Source organism: Mesoplodon bidens (assembly GCF_964165515.1).
Source record: "Mesoplodon bidens genome assembly, chromosome: 4".
NCBI lineage: Eukaryota > Metazoa > Chordata > Mammalia > Artiodactyla > Ziphiidae > Mesoplodon > Mesoplodon bidens.
The window spans coordinates 152,974,049-152,995,224 of NC_138160.1; the positions used below are offsets into that span (position 1 = coordinate 152,974,049).

At 58.8% G+C, this 21,176-nt stretch overlaps 1 protein-coding gene across 2 annotated transcripts in view; it reads left to right on the forward strand.

Annotated features, from left to right (window-relative positions):
* Window positions 1-21,176, forward strand: part of UNC5A (unc-5 netrin receptor A) — a gene marked incomplete at both ends in the record, with an annotated part of 62,543 nt that overhangs the window by 37,895 nt on the left and 3,472 nt on the right. Inside the window, 8 exons of one of the 2 annotated variants that reach the window (XM_081232312.1) lie at window positions 9,369-9,590; window positions 15,214-15,357; window positions 15,607-15,710; window positions 15,872-16,052; window positions 16,725-16,892; window positions 17,474-17,638; window positions 18,684-18,872; window positions 18,978-19,280. In XM_081232312.1, coding sequence (XP_081088438.1) covers window positions 9,369-9,590; window positions 15,214-15,357; window positions 15,607-15,710; window positions 15,872-16,052; window positions 16,725-16,892; window positions 17,474-17,638; window positions 18,684-18,872; window positions 18,978-19,280 — 1,476 coding nt within the window. The remainder of the gene's footprint in view (window positions 1-9,368; window positions 9,591-15,213; window positions 15,358-15,606; window positions 15,711-15,871; window positions 16,053-16,724; window positions 16,893-17,473; window positions 17,639-18,683; window positions 18,873-18,977; window positions 19,281-21,176) is intronic. The other variant, XM_081232313.1, reaches the window with a different exon arrangement.

Sequence of the window (21,176 nt, forward strand, 5' to 3'; positions counted from 1 at the left end):
AAGCCTTCCTTCCCTGGTTCTCTCTGGGCTGTGCGACCACATAATTACCCTGGATTCCATTCTATTTAATTGCAGCTTATTAAATTCTAACCAGCCAATTATCAGCCACAATTATAGCTTAATTCGGGGACACAATAGCTATTTTATCGTTTGTTAATCAAATGCTTATTTAAGCCTCAGCTTTATTAACTATTTCTCTGGTCCAAAGCAAGGCCCTGTGGCCAGAAGGGGACCTGGGAGGGGTTCCCTGGAGGCCTGTCCCCCCCATCAAGCACTCTCTCCCTGGGCATCCTGATAGTTTCTAAGTCCCCTTCACTGGTGGGTTTAGGGGCTCTTAGCCGTGGCAGGAGTGTGGCGCCTAGTGTGGGCTCTGGACGTAGAGTTGGAAGACCAAGTTTGTTCATTCATGAATTCAGCACATGTTTGTCAAACACCTACTATGCGCCAGGCCTGGGACTATAGCTGTGAACAAGACAAGCTGCTGCCATGACACGTTGCAGGGGAAGGGGACCTAGACAATAACCAGCAAACAAGTACACAAACAAGATGACTTCAGATAGCAGTGAGTGCTATGAGGAAAATAGACTGTAAAAGGGGGATGTTGCTGGGTTAGAAGGGCTTACTTCAGGGACTTCCCTGGCGGTCCAGTGGTTAAGACTCCACACTTCCACTGTAGGGGTGTGGGTTTGATCCCTGGTCAGGGAAATAAGATCCCGCAAGCCGCTTGGCACGGTCAAAAAGAAACAACAACAACACAAAAGAAGGGCCTACTTCAGACACGGCAGTCAAGGAGGGCCTGTTGGAGGAAAGAAAGTTGAAGCTGAGACCTGAGGGTTTAGAGGGGGCCTGCTGTGGAAGAGCAGGGGGCAGCATATTGCAGGCAGAGGAAAGAGCAAGTGCAAATGCCCTGGGGTGGGAGGAGCTTGGAGGGTTTAAGAAGCAGAGAAGGGTCAGCAGGTAAGCCAAGTGAGCAAGGGGTGGTGTGGTGGGTGAGGCCAGACCTTGGTCCAGGAAAGGCCCATAACTCCTGCCCTAGGCTGGCCTGGGCCAGGAGGCGTGGAAGGCATACCTGCCCTCTGTGTCTGTGTGACCTTAGGCAAGTCGTGACCCTCATGTTCCTTGTCTGTGAATGAGGGGCGGGTAGAAGTCACCTGAGTGCAGATGCCAGAGGACAAGCCACACGGGTGAGGTGGAAACGTGCCCAGCCCCAACCGCCTTGTTCTTTGCAGTTCAGCCTGTCTGCATGTCCTCCTCGTGACGCCTGTGTCTGTCCTTGTGACCAGGCCCCTGGAGCCCACTGGGGAAGAGGGTGACTTTCCTCCGATCTTGGGGAGGTGGCTGCCGCTCCTGTGACACTTTTGCGCACATGTTACCATAGAAACCGGAGTGCCGCTCACGCCTGTGTGTGAGCACGGGTCAGGGGAGCAGCCCTCCCTTCCAAGGGACACCGTGAGGGGCTGTCACCCCGCCTTGCCACCTCCACCTCCTGCGTGCCCCCCGACAGGAGGGCCTGCAGTCGTCCTGTCCCTTGTTCACTGACTGTGCACTGGGGCGGAAGAGCCTGGGCTCAGACCCATCCCTTCCCTCCCGGAAGTCCTGAGACGTTTGGAGCAACAGCCAGGGAGACAGATGACTGAGGGATGGACCATGGGGCCGGGAAGCGAAAGAAGAGAAGCACTGGTGGACGCCTGGAGGCCCTGGGCAGGATGTCGTTCCTGACCCACCTCGTCCTGGGGCTGGGTCAGTGCTATTTGCCCCAAATGAGGAAACTGAGGCTCAAGAAACAGGGGGCGGCATAGGAGTCTGCAGCAGTCGGTGAGCCTCGGAAGCAGCTGGTGGGCAGAGCAGAGTTTTTTACATGATAGATTTGGAAGAATTTTGGGGCGCACCCCCCCAGCTTGCTCTGGCCTCGTGGCACCCTGTCGTCACCTCCAGGCAGGTCCACGCCTCTGAGTTGCCACCTGGAACCTCAGGGTTCTTCGTGTGGCCCCCAGATCTGTCATCTTGGGGCCTCCTGCCCACCATTCCTCCACCCCGCCACTGTCAGTGTGTCTCCAACAGCAAATGCAGATTTCAACCCTGCTTATCAGAGCCTCCTAGTGAAGCTCCCTCATCATTTTTTTTTTTTTTTTTTTGGCTGCGTTGGGTCTTCGTTGCTGTGCGAGGGCTTTCTCTAGTTGCGGTGAGTGGGGGCTACTCTTTGTTGCGGTGCGTGGGCTTCTCATTGCAGTGGCTTCTCCTGTTGCAGAGCACGGGCTCTAGGCGCACAGGCTTCAGGAGTTGTGGCTCACAGGCTCTAGAGCGCAGGCTCAGTAGTTATGGCACAAGGGCCTAGTTGCTACGTGGCACGTGGGATCTTCCCCAACCAGGGCTCGAACCCGTGTCCCCTGCATTGGCAGGCGGATTCTTAACCACTGCACCACCAGGGAAGGCCCACATTTTAAAAATAATAACGAAGCCGTCTCAGGCCACAGGGGTGTAGATGGGCAGGAGGGCACAAATCCCCATTCCTCTGTGTGTCTGTACCCCCTCTGTCCCCCACCACTGTGGCCATGGCTCCCAGCCCCCTCTATCTCCCCTCGACCCTGCACATGAGCCTCTCCACAGCCCCCTTGGTCCACCTCCCCACGGGCCAGCACGGGTGTTTCTAGAATTGATTGATTGCTTGATTGGAAGGTAAACAGAGCTGGCTCCCAGCCAAATTTGAGTGTGTGTCCCCCTCTTTCAGCCCTCCTTTCTGGGCTCTGGTCCCAGTCAAGGTAATGATATTCAACATTCATTCAACAAACACTCGCTGGGCACTCGCTATGTGTCAGTCCCTGGCTAGGCTCTGGGGAGGCTCAAGGGTTGGGAGAGACGTCACCATTCAGCCCCTGGCCTCAAGGCACTGACAGTTTGCATGGGGAGACAGATTCATGAATGGGGACTATATGATGTGGGAGGTACTGAGGCGAGTTCGGCCAGGGGCTGTGGGAGCTCAGGGGAGGTGTAGCCAGCTCTGTCTGGGGGTCAGGGAAGGCTTCCTGGGGGAGGGGGTGTTTTAGCAGGCCTTGAAGGACGAGTAGAAGTCACCCAGGCAGAGAGCAGATGCGGGGGTAGATCACCGCAATGGAAGGATCCTCATTCCAGCTCGCTTTAGGCAAAGAAAGGAATCCAGGGGTAGCTCTGCCTTCTGGCTTCCTGGGATCCCAGGCTTTCAACACAGCGAGGAGTCAATCTCTTTCTTCCCTGGCTGTCGCCCTTCTCCAAGCCCCTGCTTCAGACCCGTGGATGGCCTCCCCTTTCACTTGGCCTCCTATGACCTGCAAAGCCTGCAGGACTGGCCCAGCAGAAAGAGAGGTTCTCTCTTCCCAGCAGCCCAACCCAAATCCCGAAGTCCCATCTATGGGGATGGGATGACCTTCGTGTCTGGGAACTAGTCATTGTAGTATACCCACCTCTGGGGCCAGAGATGGGGTCAGCCCACCGGGACCGAATGACTGTATGGACTGAGTGGGGTGAGGGCCAGGCATTCCCTGCAGAAAAGCGGGTACTGTTAGCCAGAGGGGGGAGGGAGGCAGGGTCCCAGAGTATGCACAAGCCTTTGCAGATTTGCAAGTAGTCTAGATGCCATCCTACATACTTGAAGGGAGGCCCTGGAGGCAAGGCCAGGTAACAGCTCAGGCCCTGGGCCAGTAGAGCCTCGAATGCCAGGTGAAGGGCGTGGTGCGCCATCCTGTGGACTCTCCTCTCCCCGCCTGGGCCTGTGGAGCAGGACACCCAGGCCCCAAGCGGACCGACCAAATGCACATCTCCAGGCCGGGGAGCCAGGGAAACTGGGAGCATAGGTGCCCAGGGATGAGGGGGTGCAATGCTGGGTGAGCAGCCAGGAAGAGAAAGACGGAGGCTACCAGGCCCCCAGCCCCCTCTCCCTCCTCCACCCCACTTCAAATCCAGAACATTTCTCAGGAAAGTAGCGAAAGCAGGGGCTTGCCGCCCCTCCCCTTTGCCATTGACACAGACCGGGGCTGTTAGAGGGATAAAAAGGAGCCCCTGTCAAGCCCCTGTCAACTTATGGACAGGAGCTCGGCACGGCTGTTCTTGAGAAGCAGTGCTCACCACTCCCAGCTGAGTGAGCCCAGATGACACCCTGCCCCCAGCCCTCCTACCCTGCTCCGTGAGACTGAGTCCTCACTCAGAAAACACGAGTTCATTAATAGCTTGATTAATCACACCTCATATTTTCATGGTGCTTTGAAAAATAAAACATTTGAAAGCACTTTCATACCCACCCTGGGCCTCAGAGTTACACGAGTAGGCCTTATCATCCCAGGCTGCAGGTGAGAAAAGGGGGGTTCAACCTCAGAGCTGCAGCATGTTGGGGGATGGCGGAGGGCAGGCTGGAACACAGAGCCTCTCCCTGCCCACAACTCTGCCTGTGGGCCTCTCTGAGCTCTCTCTGGGTCTCCCTGCAGGACAAGAGTGAAGGGGGCCACCCTCAGGCAAATCTTGTGAAGTTCAAGGGAAAAAAGGGGGCGGTCATTCAGTCACTCAACAAACACTCCACCAGTATCCAGGTCAGACCTGGGCTCCTGCTCCGAGCGAGTTCACGGTCTAGTGGAGGAGGCAGCGTGCCCAGTCCTGAATATAGCATGTACCCTGGAGGAAGGCTTAGGGGACAGCGTGGGCACAGGGGCCAAGTGACAAAGAGTATGGATCCAAGAAGGCCTCCTGGAGGAGGTGGCTTGTTGGCTGAGACTGGATGTCTGGGTGGGAGTTCCCAGATAGACCTCATGGGACGGGCCTACCATGGTCCACTCCACAGAATGCCTCCCCATCCGACTCTCCACTGCCACCCCTGCCTCCCTCCACCCATTCCTCACGCAGGGAGATCTCAGCATTCCCCTGCACACAGCCTCCCAGAGGCTCCTCCCCCCTTCCCAAGAAAACTCCAAGATCAGGCCGCTGCTCCCTCTCTGACTCACCTCCTGCTCCGTCTCCCCTGCACTCCCTCTGCCCTGGCCACCCCCCTCGCTGTCCTCACAACAAACCCGGCTGCTTCCTGTCTGACAGCCTCTGTGGTTCCCTTCTCCTAAAACGATTTTCCTCCTGGCCTTGGCCCTCAGGGGTCCACTTAGACATCACCTCCACAGAGGAACCTGCCCCAAGCCCTCTTCCCCTCTAGAGCCCTTGCACCCACACCCTTTACGAAATAGCACCCCTTTTTACCTGCTTCAGAACCCTAGGCAACTTCTGAATCCTCTATTTTCTTTTGCTTCTCCATTTTGAAGGAAAGCGTCTGAGAGCAGAGGATGTGTCTGTCTTGCTCACTGCAAAATCCCAGAACAGTTCCCGGCACTCAATAAGTATTCGCTGAATGAATGCAACAATGAATGAATGAATACATTTCACGTCATAAGAGCACCATGAGAGGGGAGGGAGAAGGTAGCATTTGTCCCAGGCTCAGCTCTGGCTAAAAGGCCCATTACCCAGGGGTCTCTTATCCCCCTTTGGCCCCAGTCTCCACACACACACACACACACACACACACACCCTCTCACACACGACGTGGTCTCCCTTGCTATCCCTAAGAAGACACTGTAGGTGGGGACTACGAGGCTTGGGGCTCCCACGCTTCATGGGGCAGCCAGAGCAGGGGTGCCGGCTGGGGCTGATCAGGCAGCCAGTGCCCTCCTGAGACAGGTGGGGGGGCCAGCTGGCCAGCCCCAAGGCTCACTGGGAATGGGGTTCCCACTTCAAGCCCTGAGCGTCCATACAGCCCCATCAGCAGTTCTCAGTGACCAAGTTCTCAGGGGTCTGCTAGTAAATGAAAGAAGTCTTCTAACTGAATTCCAAGAGGGCGGCTGGGCAAGTAAGAGAGACTTGGCGAGGGTGTGGCGGACGGAGCTTCTGGCGAGCTGGGGAGTGGAGTTCGGGATACAGCAGGGCCTGTGTGGCCAGCGGGCCCTGCCCCTGCCTGCTCTCCCGCAGCCCCAGTGCATCTGCTTTGCAAAGCCTTCCTCCCATGCTCATCACCTCACAGCCAGAAGGGAGCAGAAGTAGGCACCCAAATCCAAGTCCCCATTCGCCAACACCGGCGCTAGGCAGCCTCGAGCTGGGCAGGACTCAGCCACACGCTTGCTTCACCTGTGATAAGAGCTATAGAACCAGTGAGGACAGGTCCTAGATGCAGAGGGGGCAAAATGGCATGTGTGGTTTCCTGAGAGAGGGAGGTGGGGGAGTCCTCTTTCAGAAGAAGTGACGATAGAACTGGGCCCTGAGGAGAAGGTAGGAAAGTGCCGGCAGGGAGAAAGGGGGCATTAGGGAGTGGTGATGACTGCAGTGAACTAGAGTCTGTGCCCTTTTGAAAACATCATATATCATTTGACACTGAGCATGCACTGCTTGGTGTTATCTTTGATAGACAAGTACAGGGTTTCATGTCAAAGGGAAAGATAGCTCATGCTAGTGGCCTGCGATGTGGAGAGGGAGAGACCCAAGGCTCTCACTGTGCTTTAGTCCAAGTGAGAGACCTAACTGGGACGGTGAGGGGGGTGGGCAGATTGCAGGTGCCGACCACAAGGGTGGAGGTCATGTAGTGCGCGAAGGGGCCAGAGGGAGGGGAAGCCAGCTCTGGCCACCCAGGAAGCTTCCAGCAGCCCCAAGAGGGACTGAATTTACCCCCACCCGTGGCCTTAGAGTGTCCTTGCCAGCGGTCATAACTGCAGCCTGGAGGGGGCCCCTGGGTCCACCCAATAAATGCCCCCTCGGGGACGGGGAGGGGAGACCATGCCAGCGTGGCGTGGCAGAGGCCCAGGAGAAGTGAGCTATGTCCCTTATTGGTCACAGTACATTTATTTTTCATTAGCAGTTAAATGCAGACATGAGGGATTGTGCTGGGTTCAGCGGGCGGCTGACACGAGCAGTGCTTGGCGCGGTGATCGATAGGGAAGTCGGGGGGGTCCGTGTGCCCTCTCCCTGCCCATACCCCCAGCTGGGACCCGTGCCTACCCAGCTCCCAGCCAGTAGGCAGACACAGGCCATCACACTGAGCCTCTGTGAGGCGAGGCGTGGGCAGGCCTGGAAGCGGACACTGAGGTCTCGCATGCCCTTCTGGAGCCTGTGATGCCTGCCCCCAGCCCCCTTTGGGCCCTGCTCAGGGGTCAAGCTTAGCCTTCCTCTGTGCAGCCCTGGGGTCTGCAAAGATGCCGTGGCTTCCCCAGGAAGTGTCTAGAGAGGCTCCTGGACCTACCAGGCCCACACTTGGGAGCCCACCCTTCTCCAGACATTGGGAGGCCTGAGCCCAACTCAACCTTGCCCCGGCTGAGCCCGCTGCCTGGGTCAGGGCGGCTGAGTGACAAGTGAATGTCATAAAAAAGGGTCAGGATGTGGGTCCCCCAGAGTCCAGGGCTGGAGCCGCGGGGCTGGGTAAGTGACTTCCCCCTCAGGCCTCAGATTCCACATCTGTAAGATGACTAGATGGCTCCTCCCCTCTGCCTGCATCCCCACCTTCCTCAGCCTAAAACAGAGACCCGAGGACTGGCAGAGCCCCATGGAGGTGGTTCCGGATGGGGCAGGGTGGGAAAAGGGGAGCTTGTCTTCCCAACTGCAAGCGTGGTTCCCTGGCAGCTTAGCCTTCATTACGGAGCAGCAGAAAGTGCAGAGGGTAGGGAGGAAGACAGGCTGGGGAGAGGCCAGGGTGGGAGGAGGAGGGGTGGATGTGCCCACTGCTGCAGACACTGAGGGCAAGACACCTGCTGGCTCTGTGCCTCAGTTTCCTCATCAGTCCCCACCCCGGAGGAGATTGCTAGGAGAGTTACTGAAGGAGATGGAGCCCTTTGCCATTGTCGGTGCAAAAGCACTGGGTACGGATAGCAGCCAACATTTACTGAGCACTGTGCCTTTTTTCATTTCATCCTCATAATAGCCCTAAGAATTGGGTACCATCCCCCATTTTGCAGGCAAGGAAACAAGCAGGGTTTACCTGAAGTCACACCAGGTTTCTCAGCCTCTGCAGACATTCCCAGCTCACCCACCCGGTGCCTACAGGACCAGGCACAGATCCCCTCCCCAAAATCACAGTCTTGGGGTGGAGAGGGCAGACTCCCGCACTGGAAAGAGAGGGTCCCTGTGCAAGCAAGAGAGAAGGGGCAGCGTGGATGCCCCCTGGGCCCGAGGAGCCAGGCCTCCCTGTTAGAAGCCCTCCATGGGTTTTGGGCTGCCCGTAAGGAGGTAGTGGAGCCAGGAGGCCGACTGCGTGAGGCACCTCCAGACTCCCCCACGGGGCAGACAGGACCTCCATAGATGTCATAGACAACAAAATGGGTAACCCACCTAAGGTCACCACTAGCAGCAAGCAGATGGGTCTCTGAAGCCCAAGCTTTTCCCTCTTTATGTCCAGAGCCCCCTGTTGGTTGTGAGTGTGTGTTGGGGGAAATCACTGCAGCCCTGGGAGAGGCCAGGCCGTCAGGGGCCTGTTTGGTGGGTGTGGAGGCTGAGGGTGCCCCCACTCTCCATCCTCCCATTCCCCCCCCCGACCCCACCCCTCCCCACCCTCTCAAAGGTCCTGCTGGTCGAGCAGACGGTCAGACTGCTCTGGGGGGTTACCTCCACCAAAGCCTCAGAGCCAATTACCTGTGTAATTAGCAACAAATGACTTGTGGGATGGCTGTGGTTTGCAGTTAAAATTAGAAGGAAACCCATATTCTGGTCTCGAAGGGTGGGACATGGCCCGGGCCCCTGAGGCCCCTAGACACACCCTCCTGGCTCCCACCCTCCCCGGGACCCACCCAGCAGCCCAGGCTCACCCCAAGTCGCCCCTCCGGGGGGCCTCTCCTGTAGCACTGCCACCAACACCCCTCACATCTGCACTCGCCACAGCCTCCTCCCCTCCTTCATTCACTTGGTATTTTCTCAGCACCTACTACGTGCAGGGGCCAGGAATGGGGAGCAACCCGGAAGCAGCCCCCAAAGCAGCCAGGGCACCAGAGGAAGGGACTCCTGCCCTCCCTAGCCCCAGGCTGCCCAGGGCCCTCTCCCTCCCTCCCTCTCTCCCCCCACCCCGGGGCCTTCCAGGGCAGTGGGCTGCCTCACCAGATCCCTAAACTTCTACCAGGGTGGTAATGAGCCCTGACCACTGCTGTGTGCTGGTACTTCCGTATTTGTCTCCACGGGGGGCTGCTGCTTCCCCTGTTTTATGAAAGGGGACACTGAGGTTTAAGGGAGGCATTCAGCAGCCCAGCCTGCTGGGCTGGAAGTGGCAGAGCCTGGCCCCACTGGCTGCCTCCTCTTGGCTCGGTCCCAGCCCCTGAACAGGCAGGTAGCCCCGGGAGGGCCCCGCAAGTCCAGCAGAGGCCCCAGCTCACCTGCCCCCTTTGCTTCTGCTGCAGGGGCCCAGCAGAGTGCCACAGTGGCCAACCCGGTGCCCGGCTCTAACCCAGACCTGCTTCCCCACTTCCTGGTGGAGCCTGAGGACGTGTACATCGTCAAGAACAAGCCGGTGCTGCTGGTGTGCAAGGCCATGCCCGCCACGCAAATCTTCTTCAAGTGCAACGGGGAGTGGGTGCGCCAGGTGGACCACGTGATCGAGCGCAGCACGGATGGGAGCAGCGGTGAGACCAGGCTGGGGCGCCGGGCGGGGTCACTTGAAGGGGGAGCGAGTCTCGGCCTCAGAGGCAACGGAGGCCCAGAGAGGGGCCTGCCATTGCCCCTGCTGCATGCCTGTGAGCCGAGGCCAGGGTGAAACTAACCACTCTGTGTGCACCACCCCAGGTCCTCAGGAGAGGCAGGACTCCCACACCTGGGACCCACTGTGTACACACCAAGGCCTTCCCTGGGAGGCCCACCCTCACCAGACTTCATCCCTTGGTGGGGGAGTGAGTAAAAGGGAAGCCCCCCAAAATGCCCCAGGGAGCTCTGTGGGTTGGGGGGTGGCAGGACCCTGCCACTGCATCTGAGCCCAGGCAGACCCAGAGGCAGGCTGGCAAGTGGTGCCAGCAGAGAAAGGTTTGAAAAGAGTGGATCCCAGATGATGGAAGAGCTCACGGACTTCACATTCTGTGATTGGTTTTTTTGTGCATCTGTTGGTTCATTCGTTGGTCCGTTCGTTGGCACGTTCCCTGAGCACCCACCCTTGAGCCAGAGACACAGCCCCACGGAGATGGGGGCAGCACAGTGACCTCTCATTGAGTTCTGGGATCTGTGGCTGCCCAGGGAGGCTCCTCGGGGAAGGTGATATGTAAACCTGGTCAGGGCGAGAAGAGGAGAAGGGCGTCCCAGGCACCCCCAGAAAGGGACACAGCACAAGCAAAGCCCTGGAGGCAGATGGGCCGGCGTGCGGGTCGGGGCTTAGCAGGGAGGGTGTGGAATGTGTGCAGCGGGCAGTGGTGCCATCCAGGAGCCTCACCCGTCCGGCTCTGGAGTGAGGTCACAGTCCAGTGGGATTTCAAGCTACCGAGTGACATGACCAGAGCTATGGGTGACACTCGGGGCCAGTGTCGGGGGCTGACAGGAGAGGCAGACCCAAGAAGTGCCCCTTCTGTGGGACACCTCATTCCCCACCTCCAGCCCTGGCCTTAGGCAGTAGGCAATGGGGATGGGGGCAGAGAGCCATTGTTTGGGTTCCCACGCTCCCTGAGAGCAGGCCCGGCAGAGCTAACAGCCTCTCCTCCTCGCTAACTGGACTCCAGTTAAGCTCATTTCCTACCCCTTTGCCTTGATGCTTTGTGGAGCCCACACACATGATGAGCCCTCAGGTTAAGTCCTGAGCCCCTTCCCACTGAGGCTCAGCCAGCCTGAGACACACAGCCCACATACCCTGGGCCCGGTACGGCCACTTAAGTGAGGCCTGAGTCACAGGGGCAAGCAGGTGGCACCCAGAACAGCTCACACTGATGCCAAGGGCCGACAGGGGACCACAGGCCCAGAGGGGTGGCCCATGCTCCTGGTGGGAGGGACTGGGCAGCCCAGGAAGGATTCCCGGAGTGGGGGTGGGGTGGGGTGATAACATCCAACCTCAGTCTTAAAATCAGCTGGAATGACTGTTTATCAGGCCAAAGGACAAATGCAGGGAATGGCAGGCTGGCCAGAGGCCCAGGTTTGGAGTGGCAGAAGTGGGGGTCGAGGGGGTGGTCAGCGAGACGAGGAAGCTGCAGCCGCACTTGCACTGTGGGAAGCTGGTGCCAGGCAGAGGGAGACTGAAGGAGGGGGCCCTGCCCTGGTGAACTCGGAAGCTCTCACATGAACCCAGATGTGAGCAGACGAGCCCTGAGTTTCATCAGCGTGTGATTTAGTCCTCAGAGCCAGCCTGTCCTATTACAGATGGCTCTGACTCGTCCAGGGCTCCAACCAGGCGTTCTAGTCCACAGAAGTCACTCCCCATCCTCCCCTGCCAGGGTCACCAGGGGCTGGTCTTCTTTCCCCCAAGTGTCAGCCCCCTAGTGAGTGATTCCTGCCCAGGTCCTTGAGCCCTGCGTTGTCCTGGCCTTACACACACCTGCTGCTGGCAGCGTCCTCCTTGCAGTCCTCAGGTCTTAACTGAGCACCTGCTCTGTGCCAGGCCTGGTGAGGTGCTAAGAATGTAGCCCACAAGGCTCTTGGTGCAGGTGATCCAGCTCTGCCTCCCACTCCCAGGAGGGGAATGCATGGGGTTGGTGCCCTCTGCGGCAAGCCCCCCTTCCCTCCCTGGGCCTCAGTTTCCTCATCTGTAAAATGGGGATGAGGATGGCCCCCCTTGGTGGGGGAAGCTGTGAGATCTCTCACACCCAGGTGGAGCCCAGCCCCAGGTCTTTCCTCTCTCCCTACCCCACACCTAAGGCCCAGCACCACTTTGCAGCATTATGAGTCCTCCTGCTGCTGAGGTAGGTCCCCCAAGGAAAGGACAGATGAGGAAGAGCAAGCCACAGCCAGAGACCTGTCTCCCCACAGCCTTGAGAGCCTGTCCTGGAACCTCTTGGAAGGTGCCAGGCCAGTCCCAAACTGCTCACACCTCCCCTTCCTGGCTTCCCACATACATCCCTCCTTGTCTCCTGCCATCACGAGGTCTGGAATCCATGGCTTGGCTGAGACCCAGGCTCTTGCCTACATAGCAGTCACAGGCCAGGCCAGCCCTCAGCCCACATTCCCCAACAGGCTCTCCTGGTCTTGCTCCCTTCAAAGCCAGGCAGAGAGCAGAGCTCACGGGGACACGTCCTACCCATAGCCACCAGGGCCCCCTCCTGCTCTGAGCATCCAACCTCAGGCCTCCCATGGCCTGCACATCTGAATTTTCATTGATCGTATTAACTTCTCAACCCAAAGCCATTGAGTGCTTTGAGGCAAAGAGATAGGCTTCTCATTTACCCACAAACAGATGCCCAGGCCATGGGCGGCACCACCATGCTATACACAGACCCAAGACCCTGAGCCAGGAATGCTCTGTGGTCAGGCAGTTATGACGGGGTCAGAGGTCAGCCCACATCTGCAGCCCCACCCATTACTGCACGGGGGTGGGGATGGCAGGGTGGACACCCCAGGAGAGAGCACCTGATCTCCTCCTTGCTCACTCCCATTCCCCATCCAGAAGGCCATGGGGAGGGGACCAAAGCCTGAAATCTCTTGAACCCAAACCCACTGATAGTGTAGAAGCTGGAAATTTGCAAAACCAAGCACTGGAGTCTGGTCTGGGAGTGTAATTTTTCATGTATTAAACAAACTGACCGGTTATTAGAAGCAGTTTGGTAAGAAGGTACCCTAAGCCCTCGCTTGCCCTCAGAGCCCCCTACCCCCACCCCTCCACCTCCCAGAAACCCTCAGCATGCCCACACCAGGGCCTCCCCACACGCCCACAGCACTCACACGCCTGCACACACCCGACACGCTCCTGGGCCTGGGCCAGCAGGGACCCCTCCATCCTCCCGTCCCTCCCCAAGGCTAGCACCTGCTCACACTTACCAGGCAGGTGCGGACACAGCCGTGCCCAGAAACTGCTCCCAGGAGCCAGGCTGCTCATTGACCTGCAGCAGGGAGGGCACAGCCCCTCATTTCAAGGACCAGCAGGGCAGGCTCTGGGTCTCCCCACCTCCCAGAGCCTGTGGGGCTCAAGGGCACTGCCTGGATCTAGACCTCATGGACAAACTTGGCCCTTATTTGTGGCAGCAAGAAGGAGATGAGATGGCAGGACAGAAGTGGGGAGGAGACAGGGAAAAAGAAATAGGAACACTTAAATTTTTTTTTTTAAGATTTTTTTCTAATATTTATTTATTTATTTGGCTGTTGCAGCCAAATAGTTGCAGCACGCAGGACCTTTGTAGCGGCACTTGGGATCTTTCGTTGCAGTGCGCAGGCTCAGTAGTTGCGGCACACAGGCTTAGTTGCCCCGCGACATGTGGGATCTTAGTTCCCCAGCCAGGGATGGAACCCGCGTCCCCTGCATTGGAAGGCAGATTCTTAACCACTGGACCGCCAAGGAGGTCCCGGGAGCACTTAAATTTAGTGCTGTTCTCCCTGAGCTGAGCTGCCTGGGTGGTGCGTGAGCTCCCCCCACCACCATGGGGGATGGAGCAGTCCATCCATAGACCTGTCCACCCAAGAGAGGAAAAGTATCCAGTTCAGAGTGTTCTGGAGGTCTCCCACCGCTAACCCCAAAGGCTGAGAGGGAGGACCCTGTCTCTACCCCCAAGTATGTGCACAGCTCCTTCTCAGATGCTCCAAGAATCTGTGTGCTTGACAGCTGGCTGGTGCCCAGGGGCCCTCTCCTATGCACAGACCCTGTAAGGGACCCCTTCTCGCTTCTCAGCCCTCATCCCACACCACTAGAGAGCACACATCCAGCGCCTTAGAGGGTGGGGTAGACAGTGCCCAGAATGGAGGGATCTAGCCCAGTGATTGTGACCTCAGCCAGAGGTGATACACAACACCCCAAATTCTGTGAGAACTCATGGCGGGAGTGGGGGGCAGGGGTGAGAGATAGGAAAATCTGGGAGCCCAGTGTGGGAGCCGGAGAGACTCATGAGGAGGGGTCTGGGTAGGGGTCAGGGAAAGACACGTTAGAGAAATTAAGACAGAAAACAGCCTCCTGGCTTGCCTGCTCAGCTGGGCCGCCGGCTCCTCCTGCAATGCAGCCCTAATTGAATTTCTCTGTTAACAATGGAAACACCAGCCTCTCTCCCTCTTTCTGATAAGCCAATGACCCAAGGGAAATTGGGGTCAGGAGGAGGAGAAATTGGAAACAGTCTTTTCTTACTCCTGGGGACACTGGTTTTGTCTGAGGGCCAGGGGCCTGGAGGAGGACTGGTATTCCCCCTCCTGGGTCCTCAGAAATCTGGACCCTCCCCAGATGCCCCACACCTGGTTCTGGGTGTGGCAGACATGGGGGGACTGTGTCCATCCTTGAGAGGTGTTTCCTCCAGCCCAGTCCATTCAGGGTAGAGAGGGTCCCGGCCACCCATCACAGGCCAGCTTCCCCTCTGTGAGCTGCCCCTCCCCTTCGCCAACATTTCTCCCTGTGGGATGGGCACCCCCAGCACCCTCCTCCGGTGAACCCTGAGCACGCCTTGGATTCTGAGCACTCTGAACATACTCTGGATTCAGACAGCAGACAGCCCTGGACGCCTATGGCAAGTCACTGCCTCTCTGAGCCTCTGTTTCCTCATCCATGGAGTGGGAGCAATACCTCCAAGGGAGCAGATTGAAAAAGATAAGCCAGCACGTGGGGAGCCCTTGCTAAGCCCCAGGGGTCTATTATCATACAACATAATCACTGTAATTATCTTGTTAATAGCTGTTATTATATTATCACCATCAGGATCTACCTACTAACCCCAGGAGGTGAGCCAGATCGCTCCTTACCCTGTTTTTTACCCACAAAGGTCCCAGGGCTAGCCTATCTGCCCCACCTCCTCTGCCAGCCCCTGTTGCCCAAAGCTCCTCTGTGCCCTTGTCTCTGAAACAACAGGAAGCCCCTGTAGTGATATTTTTGTAAGTGACTCCAGGGAGACAGGCCTTGGGTAACAAAGGGTAACAAAGTATAATGAATGGAAGTGCTAAGCACCCACTCTTGACCTTCAGGTGATATAAAGGGACTCCCCCTGAGCCCCCCAGTGTTCCCTCCAGGCAGAGGGTTGCCCCCAGTGTCTCCGCTCTCCTGCTGAGCAGAGGGGGGACTGTGGTGGCGCAGGGGCCCGGCAGGGGACTGGACAGAGAGGCCTGGGGGCTAGGCATGGCCCCGGCCCTTGCTACCCACCCCTCCACCCTCAGGACTGCCTGCCATGGAGGTCCGCATCAATGTCTCGAGGCAGCAGGTGGAGAAGGTGTTTGGGCTGGAGGAGTACTGGTGCCAGTGCGTGGCGTGGAGCTCCTCGGGCACCACCAAGAGTCAGAAGGCCTACATCCGCATTGCCTGTGAGTCCAGGGTGGGGGTGGCCCTAGGGTGTCACTGGGGGAGGAGGTCTCATCAGAAATCCTCAGATCCTGCCTTGATGGGTGGAGGGAGTGCCTATGGACGTTGCCCAGCCACCCCCATGTCCCCCTGGGCCCTTGACACTTCCTTCTGGCATGTGCCATGGCCCCTGCAGGACCAGGGGACAGGGTCAGCCAGGCTGACCTGGCGTGAGGCACTCAGCCTGGAGGACACTCTTGTTCTTCCCCCAGATTTGCGCAAGAACTTTGAGCAGGAGCCGCTGGCCAAGGAGGTGTCCCTGGAGCAGGGCATCGTGCTGCCCTGCCGCCCGCCAGAGGGCATCCCCCCAGCTGAGGTGAGCAGGGATCCAGTGCCACTCCACAGGTGGGCAGTGCTCCCAGGTCTCGGGTCCCGCCTGCCCACCCCTCCAGGCTGATCCCCCACCCCAGGGGCAGCTCTCGCTCCGGGCAGGGCCAGCATAGTCAGGTAGTGCAGTGGCATGGCTCCCTCCCCCAGGTGGAGTGGCTCCGGAACGAGGACCTGGTGGACCCATCCCTGGACCCCAATGTGTACATCACGCGGGAGCATAGCCTGGTGGTGCGACAGGCCCGCCTGGCCGACACGGCCAACTACACCTGCGTGGCCAAGAACATCGTAGCTCGTCGCCGCAGCGCCTCCGCTGCTGTCATCGTCTACGGTGGGCCCCGGTGCTGGTGGGGCAGAAGGGCTCCGGGCATAGGAGAGGCACTGGGGCTGCCTTCAGGGCAACCACATGTGGCTGGCTCCCCGCAGAGCCAGGACCAGGCAAGCCAAGCCGTGGCCTGACTGGGAAGGACAGGGAGAGGGCTGACTGTGGCTGTCAGGGAGCCAAGGGGCATATCTGGGTGGAGATGGGGGGCAGGTTGGTGGTCATCTGTGGCTGGACCATCCCTTGGCTTACTTGTGGGCAGGAGGCCATTGTGCAGAAGGAGATGAGTGGACAGGATGGGAGTCTAGGAAAGTGACAGACCACAGCCTGTGCTCCTGTGTCCCCGGGGTAGGAAGTAGAGTGACCTGGGCACCCCCAGGAGCAGACAGAGGGAGGGGTGCGGGAGTAACCCCCGTGAAAGGCTGGAGTTTGGGTTGGAGGAACATGGGAGTTGCAGCTAGGGCTGGTGCCCACGGGGAGAAGGGGCTGTGGAGCGGGTGCTGTCAGGCCCTGGGGACAATGGGCAGAAGCATGGTCTCCCCTCCAGGGCCTCTCTCTCAACACAGCTGCAGCCTGCCCGTTTCCAGCTCACAGCCCCTCTGTCCTCCTGCCCCGGCCCCTGGGCCAGTGTGTCTGAGGAAGCCCCCGCTCCCTGACCCCAGTCCTTCTCTGTCCGGCCAGTGAACGGTGGGTGGTCGACGTGGACCGAGTGGTCCGTCTGCAGCGCCAGCTGTGGGCGCGGCTGGCAGAAAAGGAGCCGGAGCTGCACCAACCCGGCGCCTCTCAACGGGGGCGCCTTCTGTGAGGGGCAGAATGTCCAGAAAACAGCCTGCGCCACCCTGTGCCCAGGTACCAGCGGCTGCCGCCTCCCGCATCGCTCTTCACCACGCCATCTCCGTGCCCTGGCTCCATCGTGCCCACCAGCCTGCTCCCCATGGCTCCATCCCACCCGCCCGCACGCAGGGCCAGGCTCACAGTCTGAGGCCAGGATGGGATTCAGTGTGATCGGAGGCAGGGCTCAGTCTGTGTCCAGGCTCAGCCTCGGCAGAGGGGCTGAGTCACAGGGTCTAAGGTGCAGTCAGGACAGGTACAGTCAGTGTGGGGCAGGCCCCAGCCTGGTGCTGAAGAACCACCTGCGCCTGGGATCAGAGGGTCATTGTGCGACCAGGTGCCCTCACTGCCCCAGGGTCAGGATGGCCCCCGGTGTGGGTAGAACCAAGCAGGCCCAGCGTCATCGTGCCTCTTGTCATTAGCATGCATCATCCAGGCCCGCTGGACACCAGAGGGCTTGCGACCTGGCAGGCTTGGCCCTGGCCCTGACATTGCACCAGGTCCGGACTCCCAGCAGGGCCACACTGGCAGACGGCCTGGACTGGCTCCCTGGGCTGACCACGCCATCTCTTCTCTGTCCATGTCTGTCTCGCATCTAGTGGATGGCAGCTGGAGCCCGTGGAGCAAATGGTCGGCCTGTGGGCTCGACTGCACCCACTGGCGGAGCCGTGAGTGCTCGGACCCAGCACCCCGCAACGGAGGTGAGGAGTGCCGAGGCACTGACCTGGACACCCGCAATTGTACCAGTGACCTCTGCGTGCACAGTGAGTCCTCTCCACCTGGGAATCCTCTTGAGTTTGCCACGATTGGCCCGGCCATGCCCCGGGGAGGTGGTGGATGAGGGATCAGTCCCCTGCCACAGGCTGCACCCCCTATTCAAAGCTCAGGACCTTGGGGAACCCCATCCCTAACACACCCAACATGTGCCCATATACACCCCAATACCTCCCATACCTGCCCTGAGACATGCATACATTTGGAGATTTTACTGTGCACACCTGGCCTCTGGGATCATCTCCCAACCCCCTTCTTGTCTTCTCCTGCAGTTTTACCTCCGCCCCGTCCCCCAAGTGCACACACAAGTCCTGTGGGGACACCAGACTTGTGAGGCCTGTTAATTACAAGGCCATAACTAACAATTAAAGATCTCTGTTGGATTTTGTCTCTAGAACACACCCTCCCCCATTCTTTCAATTAAAAACCTGATTATCTGTGTCAATTCCTTTCTGATGGACATTTCTTTCATTATGCAAAGCCCTTCTAAAATCAATATAGTTTCCTCCAGGCAGTCAATCACTCTCTCCTCAGCCCTGCCCCAGGCCTGTGGGAGGCAGACAAGGAGAAGAGCCCTAGCACCCCTGCTCCTGGCCCAGGGACTGGCCAGGAACCGGAATGGCAGACCCCACCCCACCCCCAGAAAGCAGATCCCCTGCTTTGGGGATCCTAGGAGCTCACCCTCAGTCTCAGCTGCCCTGGGCCCCAGAAGAGCAGGTTCAGCCTAGCAGCCTGGTTCCAGGCCACCCGGGAAAGTGGCTCTTCCCCTCCTCCATTCTCCATCAGCAGCAACTTCAGCATGAATTGAGCTCATGAGGGTTGCAATTTGCTCAGAGAGACACAGCAAGGTGGTGGCAGATGCAGGACTGGAATGCATGTGTGCCGATTCCATGCTCCCTGATGCCAGCGTCTGCTGCTCCACTGGTGCTGATGCCCAAGAAGAGGAGGCCTCATCCTCCTGGGGTGTGGACCGCTGACCTCTCCTTGCCGGCCTCCTGCACCCTACCCCTCCCAAGCCTGCACTCTCTCCCACAGCTGCTTCCGGTCCAGAGGACGTGGCCCTCTACGTGGGCCTCGTAGCCGTGGCCGTGTGCCTCCTCCTGCTGCTGCTCGTCCTCATTCTCGTGTACTGCCGCAAGAAGGAGGGGCTGGACTCGGATGTGGCCGACTCATCCATTCTCACCTCAGGCTTCCAGCCCGTCAGCATCAAGCCCAGCAAAGCAGGTGGGGTGCCCCTGTCCCCAGCACTCGTGCCGGGCCCCCATGCCAAGGGCCGCCCAGACAGGGCTGCCCCCCTCGCCACTCTCTAAGTCTGTCTGATCCTTGCAGACAATCCCCATCTGCTCACCATCCAGCCAGACCTCAGCACCACCACCACCACCTACCAGGGCAGTCTGTGTCCCCGGCAAGATGGGCCCAGCCCCAAGTTCCAGCTCACCAACGGGCACCTGCTCAGCCCGCTGGGTGGCGGCCGCCACACGCTGCACCACAGCTCACCCACCTCCGAGGCTGAGGACTTCGTCTCCCGCCTCTCCACCCAGAATTACTTCCGCTCCCTGCCCCGCGGCTCCAGCAACATGGCCTATGGGACCTTCAACTTCCTTGGGGGCCGGCTGATGATCCCTAATACAGGTGAGAAGGACCCTAGAGTGCCCCAGGGAGCTCTAAGAGACAAGACTAGCATGTGTCCCTCCTGGAGGAGGACGGGACAGCCTTGATGTTCCTCCTATGCCTCTCAGCCTCACCCCAAGGGCTGAGCCAGCCCAGCAAGGAAAGAGGATAGAGTTCTGGAGAGGATCAGGTCTTGGCTGGCAGTGGGGCTGGCACTGAGGCTGAGGCCGGAGCTATCTCCCTTCTGTTGCCCACGGACACAGGACTACTGTCCGTTCATTTACACAGGCAACCAGCCTGTGTGTGCCGGGCCCTAGGCCCCAGGGATCTGGGGAACTAGTGGAGAGACAACGGAGGAAAAGCACGTGGACAGGGGCTCCTCCACCTACCACCTCACTGAAACCCCTGGGACAGGGTCTCAGAGACACCTTCATAGAGAATCCACACACCCTTTCCATGGTCATCTTTTGGGAAAGCGCCACAGCCTCCGGTGTGGCTCCCCTCTCCCACCCTGAAATTCTCTATTTCCTCGGTTTAGCTGACCCCACATGGCCCTGACTTCCTTGTTCCTCTCCAGCTGCTCCTGGTGCCTGCTCCCTAAATGGAGGTGTTCCTCAGAGCACGCTCCCCCCACCCCGCCCGACCCTGGCGCCCTCTTCCCAAGTGATCTCACCCACTCCATGGCTCTAATCGCCATGTCTGTGCAGATCACTCCCATTCCTCCATCCCCAGCCACAGTTCTCCTGGGTGACAGAATCGTACACCCAGCTGCCTCCTGGACAGCTCCATCTGGATGTCTCACAACACCTCAGATTCCTCATGCCTAAAACAGCACCGTCTCCCACCCTCCCCCAGAACCTCCTCCTTCCCAGTTTTCTCTTCCTCAGGCATGGCACAGTCGAGTTGCTCAAGACAGACACTAGGGGTCACCTTGGCCTCCTGCCCTTCTTCGCTCTCCCCCCTCGCCTTCGCACCAGCTTCATTCACACACTGGTCCTGTCCTTCTTTCTCCTCAAATGCTCCGGCACATCCCCCTGCTTGTCTTTCCTGCTGCGTCTCCTGGGCTAGGCCACCACACCTACCTCTCGTCTGATTCACAGCTCCAAGCATTTACTCACTAGAGCCACACGTGATCGTGTCCCTTTCTGGGACTTCCACTTTTCCCTTCAAAGCCCACATGACGAAACCACAAGGACTCATCCCCTGTGGCCAGCTGCAGTGGCCTCCCCTCCCATGCGCATTTCTCCTGCACTTGGCAGCCACGGTGGGCTCTCATGAACCCAAATACACTGGGCTGCCCTTTGTACACACCGTCTCTCTGCCCCCATCCACTAGCTTAACTGCTACTTCTCCTTCGGGTCTGGTAGCTCTCCCTCTATGCCTTATGTCCCCCTCACAGGGCTGCTGGGATGATGAGGTGAGATGGTCCTCGTCAAGCTCTTAGAAAAAGGCAGGCGCACAGTGGGTGCTCAGTGACCATCCACCCTTCACGCCCCTGGTGGGCCAAGTGGCCAGGTGGGCTGTGCTCCACGCTGCTCTCCCCCAACACCCAGCATCCTTTGCTGCCGTCCACTTATCTGTCTCCCCGCGGACTGAATGCTTCATGAGAGCAGGGCTCATGGTTTTCCCCACCTTCCTGAGTACTCAGCATTAGCATTCACTGAATGAGTATTTGAGTGAGGGTACCCCCGCCACAGAGAGCATTCTCACGTGGATCACCGAGACTATCACCAACCCTGGCAGCCGGTACCAGGAGGCAGCACAGGATAGTGAAGGGAGCAGTAGCTGCAAATACGCCACTTCCCTCTCTCTCCTGGGCTTCAGTTGCTGGGAAGTTGTGATATTCCAGCCACCCCACCTCAGAGCTGCCCACTCTGGAGAGCATGCATATGCTTTTGGACTTGGTGGGATAGCCAC